At 38.2% G+C, this 14,357-nt stretch overlaps 1 protein-coding gene across 1 annotated transcript in view; it reads left to right on the top strand.

Moving 5' to 3' along the window:
- Positions 1-311: 311 nt before the first annotated feature.
- Positions 312-14,357, top strand: part of USP6NL (USP6 N-terminal like) — a 102,308-nt gene continuing 88,262 nt past the window's right edge. The window contains exon 1 of the mRNA XM_075716183.1: positions 312-384. Coding sequence (XP_075572298.1) covers positions 312-384 — 73 coding nt within the window. The remainder of the gene's footprint in view (positions 385-14,357) is intronic.

Here is a 14,357-nt window from a genome sequence, read left to right as displayed (position 1 = left end):
GTGAATGTTTCCTTTAAACTTTATTTAGAGAAATCGGTATGCGTTCTCTGCAGTAAATAATTTTAAAATGTTCTGTAGAAATACATGTAGGACTGCTTGCAGTTTTTTGTCTCCTTATGCTGAAGTCACTTTAAATCCATCACCCCAGCCTGTAGAGTCGTCAGGCAGAAGTCTTTCTGTGAAGGTAGATGAGTTGTTCCTGCATCAGTTTTGGTTGAGCATACTGGAGACAGCCATGTAATAACATGTAGTAATGAAACCTGTTGGAATTTTAGAGGAGCATCTAGTCTCTTTGATCTTGCTAACGAGCAATGATTCAAGTGCTACAGATTGTAAAGGATCTGGTGTCGCCAGCAAGACGGAGAACAGATGCTGCTAAGAAAGGTAAGAGCAGCACTGGGATGTATTCAGTGTTCCGAGTAATTTGCTGTAAATCAGAAATATTTTTGAGTTTGGTTGTAGTTAAATTAAGTGTGTACTTGATACTTAAAAATGTTCTTCGTTGTGGCATGTACAGCTGCCACAAATTGGCTTTGAACTATATTAAGCCTAATTATTATCGTTTTGCAACTGCAGCTTTCCCAAAGAGAATCCTGATGACGTTTATTATGCTGAAGATGGAGTTTATGTCAGCATTTGTAACTGCTACTGTTGTTCTAAAGATCTTTTCCTTATTTTTCTGTGGTAAAAACATTTTTCTTGTCCAGATAGCTCAGGCTGTGAAAATAGCAACCAAATTCTGTGTAATCCCATCAGAACAGTTTTTAGAGTCTTAATATTCTAAATGAGAATAAAAGCAAAAATAGGCTTCTTTAGTGCTTATGGAAATGAGACTGAAAGTACACAGCTGCACTACTGTTTAGGTTTTACAATGTGATTATTTCTAGATTACAACTAACTTCAAAATCCGAAATGGCTCCTGCAAGTGTACAAAACAATTACTTGAAATATTCAATTATTGTTTGAAATTAATTGATGTTAAATGCTTTTCTTGTTGTCTTCAGTGTGTTGAATGTCTGTTGGTTTTTCTTTACTAAAGTAGTGCCATCCTTTGTGGTATCTGGCATATTTATCTAATTAGGAATTGATTAAATACTTTTTTTTTCCCCATCTTTACTTTTACATCTTAATTATTTACAATTGCTGAATATATGGTTTGCAGAGGAACTAAATAATTTGCAGAAATGTCTTAAAAATTGCATTTCTTTCTTACTAGAATTAATTTTCTAGGGCCACTTTATTTTGTATTGAATAGGTCATGAATAATTTAGGATCTACAGCATCTGTGTCTGCCTGTTACTATGTCATTGTTCTGTTCTGCCCTTACACGTAATGTGTGGCTATAGGCAAGTACCTTTATTTTAAGTCACTCATCTAATAACATCAGGCTGCTGTAATTCTAATGAGTGAGTTAATGAAACACCTCTGTAAGAAAACAAAATGAGTAAAGGTAGAACTGGGCTCTGCTCTTATCCTCTTATTCTGAAAAAAAAAAAGGTGTGCATTTCATAAAACCAAGCTTCCTAATTGCTTCTTTACATTTTGCGGTGATTGGTTGAACACCCCCCCCCCCCAGTTTTATAATTTCATCAGAGTGAATTACTCTATTTCAGTTCTCTGTTCATTGTTCATTTTTTGATTTGTGTACTTACACTCCACTAGTTACAGAGAAGAATGAAGGGGACGGGAGTTCTACTTGTCTGTTCTGCGTGTAGCTTGATTTTTGTAGAGGTAGTGTAAGAACTGGTTTAAAAAGATAACACCAGAAAAATAATAAATTTTTTATTGGAACAGATTCAATGGAATTGGAAGGGAAAGCCTTGAAAAACATAAAGAAATGCTGATTTTCTCTGTTCTAAAGCTTTGAGGTTTTTTCCCTCTCCATTTGTTTTACTCCCTTGTTAAAAGACATGAATTTTGGGTCATTGTTTGGGTGGTATTCTCAAGCTGCTAGTAACTGAGCTAATTAGACATTAGCTCTTACAGAACTTGGTAGTACATTTTGACAAGCAATACTAAGATCTTAACATTAAAAAAAAAATCAAATGTTCTGAAGAAAACATTTACAAAAGATACAAAATGCTGACAGACTTCTGTGATAAATACAGCAATTTGAGTAGGCATTGGTGTATTTTTCTTTTTTTCACAGCATGCAACATTAGGCATCTGGTGTCTGTGAAGGACTGTATTCTACAGAAATGACTCATTCTCATTATTGTTTTCAGTAAACGGAAAAATGTATTTATAAAGGAAGAGTTGCTAGGAATCCCAGTGTGAATGTGAGGTGAATTCACTGAGACATGAGAGATATGTGAAGTGTTTACTAATGTGCTTTCAAATTGGTGTCGGTAGATGGTAAAGGTTTTTAATATCGCTCCTTGGGTGCATCCTCCTCTTCCCCTTAAAAAAGAGTGTTTATCATTAGAATGTAATTTATTGGGTAGAAGTCTGAGATTCATTGTTTCTGACTTGTGTAAAAACCTTCTGTACAATCTCTGTCCCTTTTTGTGAAAAATAGGAACTCAAGAAACTGAAATTGAAAATAACTGAGCAGATACTTGCAGAAGGGTCGCTGTGCATGGGGAGTGGAGGAAGAGTGTGGCCTTCAGTAGGGGCCTAACTTGTGCTCAGGAGACAAATGTTACAAAGTAGTCTAATGTATTAATTGTGTATTTCATGTATTGTACCTAGTTTAAAACTTTTCTTCTTTAAGATTGAATGAATGTCCTAACTGCAAACTATTTTTATAAATAGCACGCAAGGTCATGGGGGAAAGGATTCCCCTGGCCTCCAATTTTCCCAACATTTATTTCCAGGCTGAGACCTAGAAACATAGTTACTTGCCAAGAGAGCGTCTTTTTGCATCTGTGGTTCAACAACTGAAGCTTGTTATAAGGTCTATGGTAAGCGTAGCTACTATAGAGAAGAAAATTCAATCCCTGCAGAAGAAATTCCTGCAGAATGTTGTTTAAAAGAAACCCATTGTTAACATTTCATGGGTTGAGATGTGGATTTAATGGGGTAGTTGAACAGCCTGCCAAAGTGGCTGAGCCTAATTGTTTTTTTTATAGGCCAGAGTTTGTTTTCATTGTGGCTGTGACCCATGCCACTAGTTAAATTAAATTTCATTTTCTGTATCATGAGAGTGTGATAAATAGGTGGTTTACAAACACAAGGCTAAATCATGCAAATAGTTAGGCAGTGTAAGTATGAGCACCCACCTTGTTTCCCAGTTGCAAGTCCTGTGGTTATGGTTTTGTCTTTAGTCTTTGACTGTTGAGGCTGACATCAGAAAATCCTTCAGTAGCACTCTTAGGTTCTTGCTTAGTGATACATGCAATGAACTAAACAGTAAGTTTTCATTTATAATGTCTCACATTTCCATCTTTCTTTTTTTTTAATTCTTACTGTGCTGCTTAAAACTTGAACTTCTTTTTTTGTGTGGTGGTTTTTTTTTTTTTTTAAAGAAAAAGCCCACCCTGTAATTGTGTTCCATAGTCTTCCAATTGCAGTGAAAGCTGAATGTGTGGAGTTTTTTGTTTGCTTTTTATGGTGTTTGTTTTTGGGAAAATCCAGATCCTTACCATATTTAGGCAACCTCAGGTCAGTTAAAGGAAAAAATTGCCTCTAGCCCATTTATTGCCAAAGGGATAGCACTTTACATGCTCTGTAAGTTTGAAGGTGAACATGAAGTCGTGAAGAAAGTAAAGAAATTTTGAAGAGGTTGCCATTATTTTATAAGACTTGAATTTCTTAAAGAATTTATGAGATTGAAAGTCTGTCTTTGGATAAAGTCCTAAGTCATACCACTATAAAATTCTCTTGATAAGTGTTCTAATTCAAAGCCAAACATTTCACAAGATCTAAAACCTTTCTGAATTTTAAGAAATAATTCAAGTGTTACTTCTCCTAGAGAAATCCATGTAGAGTATAAATCTATTAATTATTTTCTTTCTTCCGTCACTGAAATCCTGGTTGAAATCCAAGTTGTTTAAAACTAATAAAGAAATATTCATGTTTACTTCTTTCCCCTGCTCCTTCCTTTTACAGATGGCCATAGCAGAGCTTAATTGGCAACATCACCTTGATGTTAGGATATAAAAAGAGACATTGTATTAAAATACTTCTAGCAGATGGGAAAAATATATCAAAATCATGGAATTAAAAAGGCATGCAGTGTTTTAGTGTGAGAGAGAGATACCCGAGAGAAAACTTTGGTTTGAGTTTTTTACAGATTGCAGGAAGAGACACGTCGTTTGGTCACTGCAGTATTTGGGCTGTAAGCCAGACAATGCTTGTCAGGAATCCTCTGTATTTCTTTAGGTGGTATATCTTATCTCAACATTTGAGGTTTCAGATAAAGCTTATGGATATCTTCAGTTTCAAAGATAATTTTCATTCTGGAAATGTGGGCCTATGAGGTCTGTAAACGACAAGGATAATTGTGTTTAAATGTGCCAGTAATAGCTCACACTTTGGAAGTTACTCCCTGAATTCACTTGCAGATGGTACCGTGGTAGAACCTTGTATTCCAGACTTAGACTTGGCAAGAAATCTGGCGTCTCTTTCTTTGGTTTATTTCTTTTGGACTGGACTAAGTTGATTAGTTGCAAGATGGAGAAAATAAAATAAAGGTCTCGCATCAAATAGCCATGGTATTTTCTCAATGCCTTTGGTGGTAGTAGAGAAAAAGTATAATTAAATGCATTCCTTCAAGGTAACTAGTGAAACGGCGGAAACTCTCTTCACAGTCTCTTGATTTTTCTATTTCTTATAACATCTTTGCACAGGAGGCTGAGAATTTTGCCTCTTTTGGGAGGTTTCAGGGTTACCTGAATTTCTTTTTTAACTTCCTGCTTTCCTTCAAGAAGAATTACATACTTTTTCCTTTCTATGTCACAGGTTTTTTTTATGAATTTAGTATTTTATTCTTAAGTGACTTTTGTTTTATATATATGATAAGCCATTTTTTACTCTTTTTCTAAATTTTTTTTTTTCAGTGTCTGCTTATAGGAATTTGCTTCACTACTTTAGAAATGTCCCATTTTTAAATGCTCTGCAGTGAACACTGTGTAGGAAATGCCTATTTAAAATAAAAATCTTGGGACCTCTTGGTTTTTGCCCTGGATTCTCTTAAGAGCAGAGCTATACGTTATTGCTGTTTGCTTTCAAGTAAGGTTCTGCATGAGCTGATTGAATGCAGCGTGCAGCCTAAAGCTTGGAAAGTTCTTGAGGAATTTATGGGACAAGTTCTTGACCGTCATTGACCAGCATCTCATTTGTGCTAAGCTTGGCCCAACTTTTCAAGTTTTTGGCATACATCATAGCCCAATGTGCATCTTCTGTGTTTCTTTCTCCAGTCCAGGAGATAAAGATCCTGATTCCTTTTCAGTCACAGGAGAATCTTGTGTTCTTTTTGCTGAGCTCTGGATTAGTCCCACAAAGGGTTGTTATATGCAAGAACTGTCATGATAACTGGTATTTTTTTGTGTAATTGGATTGAGCAAGTGACATTATGAAAGCATATGCATGCTTTCGGATGCAAACCAATAATAAGATTATTTTTCTGAAGAAAGCTCTTCTGCCTCCCTCTTACTCCTGAGGCAGAACCAAAATACTGAACAAATCAGTAATGCTTTCAAAGATTGCTTTGATTTTTTTTTTTTTTTTCTTCAGAGGTATATAAAAAAATACACTAGCTTTCTGCCTGTATCTTGTTGATGCCAGCTTCCTATATCAGAATTTTTTTCCTGTGGTCCTGATCTTGCACCTTTCCTCACAGGCTAATCATCTGTTGTCTTCCAGGGAAACTGAACATAGACAAGGAATGCAGCAGGACTGGATAACTTCTGGAGACTTTTTTTTTTAAGTTGGTAATGAAACCCAAATGGTGTTCTGCATAAAGCGGGTAGATCGAGATGGCTTTTTCTCACATTTAAGGGGGGGAGATCAAATGGAATTCAGATTTTTATTTTTGTTCCTCCTGGAGCTGCTTCAAGAATTTTTCCAGTCCATGTTACTTCATTATACATAGTTTTCCTCAGTCTTTTTGTTGAAAAACAATTGCTTCTTGTACCCTGCAGTGTCTTCAGATTGACAAAAACATTATTTAATGGTATTTTAGGTTGAAGGAACCCTAAAAGAAACTTAGCTTCTTCAGACTGTATCTAGGAGGTAGAAAATAAGTCTTCTCATTCAAGTGTACCTTAAAAAGCTGATGTGAAAAATCGATATATTTAAAGGGTAGATGAGATTGTGATAACCTAGTGTGACCTCTTGCTTGAAGGCAGGCTGTAGGACTTCTGCCGTACAACCAGTGTTACTACAGTTCATGTGAATATGAATGAAAGTTGGGTAATCATGGGTATTTTATTGTTGAAGGAATACTATTATAATCCAGGTTGGCTATTTTAACTGAGAAATACTGGATGGAAGTAAAGATTTTCTAGACCTGTATACCTGTTCTCGAATTACTTTGTTTTTTAGAGGTAGAATGGACAGGGGAGATGAATGAGCTTTTTCTCATAAGGCCAGAATGTGGATGAACAGTAAAATTTATTATTAATTAAAATAAAAATGCACTTGGCAAGTTGTTCAATGAGCTGCTAAGCCTGACAGCAGGGAGTTAAATTTTTTTTTCTGTGTGTCATTAAATATGAAATTCTGCCCATGGCAGTCAATTTATTGTATTCTGCAGCTCATCAGTACGTATACGCAGCTTCAATTCATTATTTACCGTGGCTAAGTTTCTACCAATGTGACAAAACTTAACTCTATTTCAACAGGCTCTACTGACATTATTATATTTGTATTGAAGTTAGGCCTTTCTGCCGTGTTTTCACAGATGTGTGCTAGCATAAATGACTCCTTAAAGATGCACTCCTGCTTTGCTTCTGCTGTTCATTTTGTCTCCTCATCCCAATTCAAGTCTCTGTAGAGCTTCACCAGCATTTGCGTAGCCATATAGTGATTTGAATTGGGACGCCGATCTGAATTAAACTATACTTTTCTTTCTTGTTGAGTTAGGTTTAATCTTAGTTTTATCAGTTTAACCAATCCAGTTGCTGGTGCAGGTTCACAGACAAGCATGCCAGCTCAAAGGAGGAGCCGGCAGCGGGATGTGAGTAAATACGCGGGCCTGCCTCCTTTCAGCGGTGGTGCTGGTTGATGCTAGCCTAAAGTGCTGCTGAGACTTGCTACTGCAAGAGTATGAGGAATTCCACCTCAGGATGGTGCAAACACAAACAACTGATGATACAGTTGGATCACTGAACAACTGGACACACAGTGACTAATCTAGAGAATTTTTACCTAAAATACTCTGTTTCTTTGGCTGACGTTCACTCTCTCTCACTTTGAACAGTAGTAATTTTCATGGGATATACAAACGTTACAGCTTCTCTGTTGCATTTCTTATCCTGACAATTTATATCCTTTTTACTTTATTTAAAAAAAAAAAAGCTTAAAATATTTCATTCTTCTCATTTGTGTGATGCCAGATGCAGTGATTAAGAAAGGTCGCAGTGCTGCTTAGCCATATGTAGCTGTTAACAACTTACTTTAATGTCTGCTTATTTGGTCTTTGATTATTAGGTAGGTGGCATCCCTTAACAAAGTACGTAAATGTTGTATCTTGGGAATTGATCTATGGCTTAACAAAATTAATACAGACAGCTTGAATTTCATTTTTCTGTAGTTCTATAGCTAAATCAAGTAGTTCTTGTTCTTTCTTTATGCAATAATGTTAGTCAACTGAAACGAGCTAATTTACAAGAAGGGAAGAACAACAAAGATAACTATCTCCAGCTTCATACCGTGATTTGTTATTCCAATATGTGTTGGGGTTTTTGGGGTGGGGGGGTGGGGTGGGACCCTAAACCCATGAATCATCAACTGTAATATTCTCAACAATCCTGAAATACAACTTTAGGTGTCTTATGTGTAGCATATGGGAAATATGGCAGCTTAACCTGAAATACTCCTATGAAAAACTAGGTTTGAAAAAGAATGAAGAGCAAGGAACAGTGCAGTAACGTAGTAGGGAAAAACCCAACAGGTTCACAGTGATGTTTCTGCTAGATGGGACAGAAATTCAGTTTGGTATAAATTAACACAGCTGTGTTGGCATCAGTGAAGCTGATCTGACTTGCTGTGTGTGTTAAAAAAAAAAAAACAAACCTCCAAGAAAAAAACCTATTGTTTCTATAGGGGTGTGTATGTTTGTACATAGCTACATAGTTCACAATTCTTGTCCTGTATAGACATTTAAAAAAATACTAGAAAGGAGTTGGTTTTTTGATGTGGGGTTTTTTTTGTTTGTTTGTTTTGTTCACTTGCTAGAATTGCTGAGTGCTGCAGTTGTTTTCAATCCATCTATCCAAGGATAGTCAAATGTAAAGTAATAGTGAGCTGCAAACCCTGGACTGGTTTCACTGATGTTGCAAGAGTCTAAACAAGCCTCTCTTCTTCAGCTAATGTCAAAAATAAGTATAGCTTTGGTTAAAATTTTCATTAACACAAAATAGTAAAAAATGGAGGCAAGCAACATGCAAGCTAGAAAGACTGCATGATGATACATGGATGCAAGCTGCTGTTTATCCTCTTCCGGTAATAGCCCGTCTTGTGGTTGTAAATCCTGCAGGCAGTGGGATGCCCCTGTGTGGCCTTCAGAGCTTTTTACCATTCAGATTCCTTGGTTTGGTCCTAGCTACTGGCTGAGTAGAAACAAGAGAAACGAAGCCTCGTATGAAATTTCTTTTTAAAACTTGTGGTATTGAGGATCAATTTAATCTTTACCTGTTGCAGTATGCGGATGTATGCTGTTAAATCCGTCTGGACTTCTTAGGTTGTGTAAAGCATGGGACTGTTGCTGACCTGGAGCAGCAGTACTTTTGCACAAAGTTGCCCTTGTGATTTCAGCAGAGAGAACCTGGCTGCTGGGTGGGAAGACCAGCTGAAAACAAGGTGGCTTTATTGGGTTTCTTGAAAGAAGAGGACAGCTGTGTGTGGGGAGTTAGGAATTCATTCAAGTATTTGCTTAATGTTTCAGAAGGTTAATGGGTTACATAGTTTGGAGCTTGAGCTGGTAGGATGAATGTGTTTGGATTTCTGGTTTCAGTGATACTGCAGCCAAGACAAGGATTCTGTTTTGCCTGAGGCATTTGTCCAATAAGTTTTGAATGGAGACGAGATCTCGAGCCTGGATCTGAACGTGGCAAAAAGGTGTTTGTGTCCTGTACCATTCCTTCTGTAGCTGCTCTTGTACTTTTATCATGATGTGAATTTTACAACTAAGCCCAGACATTCTAGTTTTGGATTTGGAGACTTTTGAGAAAAGGCTGGGAAGCTCCGCATGTAGGATCCAGAAGAACAAGCCTCATCCTCTGTCTTGCATTTTCATAGTTCAGGTGAACATATTTTTCTGACCTTGATTTTGGTAAGATCATGGCAACTGTGCATATGCTATTTTCAAGTATGTGCAACTTCTTTTCTTCTTGCAGACTCTCAAAGTGTAATGTTGACATTATTTGACACTACAATGCATTTTTTCTTAAAGAAAAACTTGTGCTGTTGAGATGTGCATGCTTAAAACAATGAAGGGTTATCAAATTTTTTTTTGCCTTAAGTCATTGAGTTTCCAGTATTTTATCCTTACACTTACGAAATTTGGAACCTAATGTTAAACATGAATGCTAGCATCTATGTTTATTGGTTGTGTAGCTTGCACAGAATGTATTTAGAGCTTAAGGAGGTGACAATTTTGTTTGTTAAATTGCAGTAGATAGGAATAAGCAAGATAGATGCTAATAAGTTTGCCTGTTTGTTTTTAATAACTTAAAATGTGAGTATTTCAAAGTGGCAGGGTCTCAGCTGATCATTTTCTGTGACAGATAATTATAGTATTTGGGTGGCTTAGATAGTGTTTGGGTGTATATTGACGATTCACACCTTTCCTGGACATCTTATCTGGCTTCTCCAAAGTATTTCTATGTCTTGTTGAGCTTCTAGATCTTATGGTATAGCTTGTAAGCAAAACATCCAGACTTCTCAAATCAGATAACATGTCCAATTTTTTTAGTTCATCACTTATTTTATTCAGCAAATAAAAATACTGGCTTCTCAGCGGAATAGGTTCCCCTGTTTCATCCTTCTTGTTGCAGTCCAAGCAGCTTGTTCTAAAAGAAATTATCTGTCAGCATTAGTATTAAACAATCCATAAAAATGTTAATTTGAACTGAATTTCCAGATCAAACAGAAAACTTAATTAATGTCAGTTAATTAAATTCTTGGTGGAAATGAGAAAATAAGTACACAGATGCCCAAGACTGCTGCTGTCTCTTTGCTAATAAAGCAGCTAATTAAGCATTTTCTAGCTGTACCTGGAGGGGGCAGGTCCTTGGTGGGAATGATTTCCTTGAGGAACAAACCCTACTACCTTCTGCATCACGTCCCAGGTGATGTAGGTTTCTCTTTCCTACTGTTATCTTCTGTAGCATTAATACACAGAAACATACTCAAACCAATAAAAGAAAATAAATATGAAAACACTTGATTGTGCACACCGCTCTCCAGGAGAAGAGCGTGACACCCGTGACAACCGTATCAGGCATCACGGTTGTTAGTCACAGTCACTTAACTCTTCACCCCAGGCTGTGGTGATGAGTGTGATATAAATCTTGGAACCTGCCAGCCACCTGTGTGAGGACGTGGGCTTTGTTTTAAAATGAATCTGGGCTCACTGACCACAGCTCTTGTGAGCGGTTTCTGTCCATATGGAGAAGCTCATTGATATTCAGCTTGTAGACATCTTTTGATACTCTCGTTTGTCAGATATCAGTGCAGTACTGCTGCTGGATTGCAGGTGTTTTCTGCTGCCACTTGGAAATAGCTCGAGTGCATGCTTAACATTGAATTTGCAGTTTGAGCAATAAATCTACAAGAGCTGTTTGAAGAGTCATATGGGACTTAATCGTACCTTTAGTCTCAGGGTGTTCTGAAGACCTTGGGGGTTCTGTAGCTTTTAAGCCGGGTACGATATTGATGCACGCAGTTGAAACCACTTGTCCTTGGGCAGTGAAAGTTGTGTGCAGTAGTTTGTATTTCTCTCTCCCTTCCCACTGTGTGTGCGTAGGATGTTTTTTTTTTTTTTTTAAACACAACCCTTCTTTGTATGGCACTGTTGTGCTTTCACACATTATCACAATACAGATGCTCCATTCCTATGGCATGTTAGCAGGTAGTCTTTATGTGATAGTAATCTAATGTAGACATTAATGAAATATAAGTGGGATGGTAGGAAAAGAAATATCTTTATTCCCCTTTGTTTCTTATTGAAAAATAGGTTTCTGTTTAAGAATATAAAAATCAAATGTGCATTTTCTCATCATTCATGTCATAGTGGTATAAGTGATGTCTGTGCCTTCCTCTCCTTGCACCAATGCAGACACCAGTTGTATCTGAACGTGAAGTGTTCAAAATGTAACGTTTCTGTCCATTATTTCTCTAAAAGCAAGTGGCAGAGGCCTGTAAGCTATGGGTTAATCAGGTGGCACAAAACTTTATGCAGTTATTGACTGGTAAATATTTTTATTCCCTGGAAACAGAAGGGGAGAGTGTTTGTTTTTTCTTTTCCTTGTTTTTAGATGAGACCTATTTTTCTTTTGAGATTTTTCTAATGTACCAGGAAAGATTACTGTGTAAGCATTTTGGGGGCGGGGCAATGACGCGGACCTGAGTGTGAATAGGCAAGTTTCACCACGTCTGCTAGTCTACACTATGTGCTAGATTTTCCCCAAAAATATTTTGACTAAAGGGCACTCTTTTCCATGTCACTTTTTATCTCCCTTTTGTCAGGAGTATTTTCCAGAGGTTAAGGCTAGGTTTCAGGCTTGTTTTTAGAAATATATTCTTCAGAATTTTAATTTTAATAGTTTTGGTTCACTGATTCCTCTTACAGTTAGAATGGAAGCGTAGCTTTTCCTGTTAAACCTAATTTTTGAGTGAGAAATAGCAGTAGTCTGGAGGAAACAGTTATAGTATGATATACCACTGATTTCATGTGTTGCACTTTGCTGTGTGATGGATAAATGGCTGCACCGTTGCTCTGTGTCCTAATTTTTCTCCTTCTAAAAAGAAAAAACCTGACTAATCCTCCCCTTTTTCTCATAACAGCTGTACATTGAAAAGACTTTAACATGTTTTGAAAAATTTCCTCATCTATGCTGCAGCTGCATCAAGTCCTGGAGCCACCATGTCTCATCACTCAGTAAAAGAAAACGTTATGTTCGCAGACTGTTGTGTAGAGCGTGAGTTACACAAATCAAAGATATGTCGATCAATAAAAATGTTTTTGTCAATTCTGTGCTATGAATTAGTGCCCTAGTTAGGTTTTAAAATATGTGGGATGAATGCTAGTTTGGAGCTTGCCAAATCTATAGATGAAAAATAAAAAAAGCTCCACAGACTCCAGTTCCCATTACTATTTAGTTTATAGGCATTGGAATGACCTTCTAAACTGTGCAGTGATAATTGCCTATTTTACGTAATGTATAAAGCTTCACAGAAGAGTATTTGTAGTGGTGGAACATGTATTAAATATCGTTGTCTGGTAACTAATAAGAATGTAAAGCCATTCTATAAATAGTGCAGATAGGCTCTAAAGGGAAAAATGATCAAATATGCTTAGGCAAATCAAAGGACGACTGGTTGCGCTGGGGCCCGTGCTGTGTATCTAATGTACCAGCAGCTTATAGACTGTCCGTGTTAGCAAGTGGCATGGCACCGTAGTAATAGATCTAGAGAGAAAAACTGAGGGTCCAACGTCCCTTTGTGTTTCAGCAGGTTTTCCAGGCTAGATTAAACCTTGGCCTTATTCTTTGGGCAGAACATAACTTAGAGTTAGGGGTGCATCTTGCAGATAGTTTAATCTGGAAGGATTCCGGTTTTGCATACTTACATGTCGCTTCCCAGCGCAAACTGAACAACAGTAAATGGAGATGATCTGGAGATTTGCTCCAAAAGCACTCTTCCAGTCTAAACTAAAACACTGTTTATGGAGCTACATGGAACATCAGTAGTCTTCTACCCCAGATTTATGATCTTGACATTGGATAGAATATCTTAATAAGTTTTTTTTTTTTTAGGAATAAGTGGAAATTCTAGTAGGGTTGATATTTTGGGGGCAGAAAAGGGATCAAGAGATTGTGCCTTAATGTACTGAAGACTGACATTTATGACTTGTGTTTGTATATGCTCTGCCTCAAGATTAATTGCTAAATTCATGGGAAAGTTTCTAGCTGGAGACTGTATTGGGCCTACATGGCAAGGTTTTGGTAGCAGGGGCTGCAGCGGTGGCCTGTGTGAGAAGAGGCCAGGGGATGCTGCCCGTGTTGGACACAGCCGGTGCCAGCTTGCTCCAAAACAGACCCACCATTGGCCAAAGCTGAGCCCATCAGTGAAGCTGGTGACACCTCTGTGATAAGGTATTTAAGAAAGGGTAAACACAGTGCAGCAGTGTGAGAGAAGAGAGTGAGAAAAATGTGTGGGAATCAACTCTGCAGACACCAAGGTCAGTGAAGAAGGGGGGAGGAGGTGCTCCAGGTACCAAAGCAGAGATTCCCCTGCATCCCATGGTGCAGACCCTGGTGAAGCAGGCTGTCCCCCTGCAGCCCATGGAGGACCACAGTGGAGCAGATCTCCACCTGCAGCCCGGGGAGAACCCCACACTGGAGCAGGTGGATGTGCCCTGAAGGAAGCTGCAGCCCATGGGGAGCCCATGCTGGAGCAGGCTTCTGGCAGGAGCTGCGGCCCCTGGAGAGGAGCCCAGACAGGAGCAGGTTTTCTGGCAGGAACAGCAGCTTGTGGGAAGGACCCACACTGGAACAGTTCGTGAAGGACTGTGTCCTGTGGGAGGGACCCCATGCTGGAGTAGGGGAAGAGTGTGAGGAGGAAGTGGGCAGGTGGTAGAAGAATTGGAACCAAAGGAGTGAAGTTGAGCCTGGGAAGAAGGTTTTGTTTCTCACCATCCTACTCCTATTTTTAATTGCCAAGAAATTAATTTCCCTAAGCCAACTCTGGTTTGCTCATGAGGGTGCTTGGTAAGCTATCTCTGTCTATCTCAACCCATAAGCTTTTTCACCTTACTTTCTTCCCCTGTCCTGTTGAGTAGGAGGAGTGAGAGCAGGTTGGTGGGCATCTGGCAGCCAGCCCAGGGTCAACCCACTGCAGCTACCCTGAGGATGTAGACAAACTTAAACTTTGCAAACATGTATTCCTGCGAGTTCTCTCAGGTCCAAGTTCCCTTAAACTGCCAGTGTTGGTAGCATGAGCCAATTCAGCAGGTTTTTTTTTCTTGTTGC

Source organism: Pelecanus crispus, chromosome 1, assembly GCF_030463565.1.
Source record: "Pelecanus crispus isolate bPelCri1 chromosome 1, bPelCri1.pri, whole genome shotgun sequence".
Classification (NCBI taxonomy): Eukaryota; Metazoa; Chordata; class Aves; order Pelecaniformes; family Pelecanidae; genus Pelecanus; species Pelecanus crispus.
Note: the sequence above shows the minus strand (reverse complement) of the source record. Positions and strands in the feature narration are given on the sequence as shown.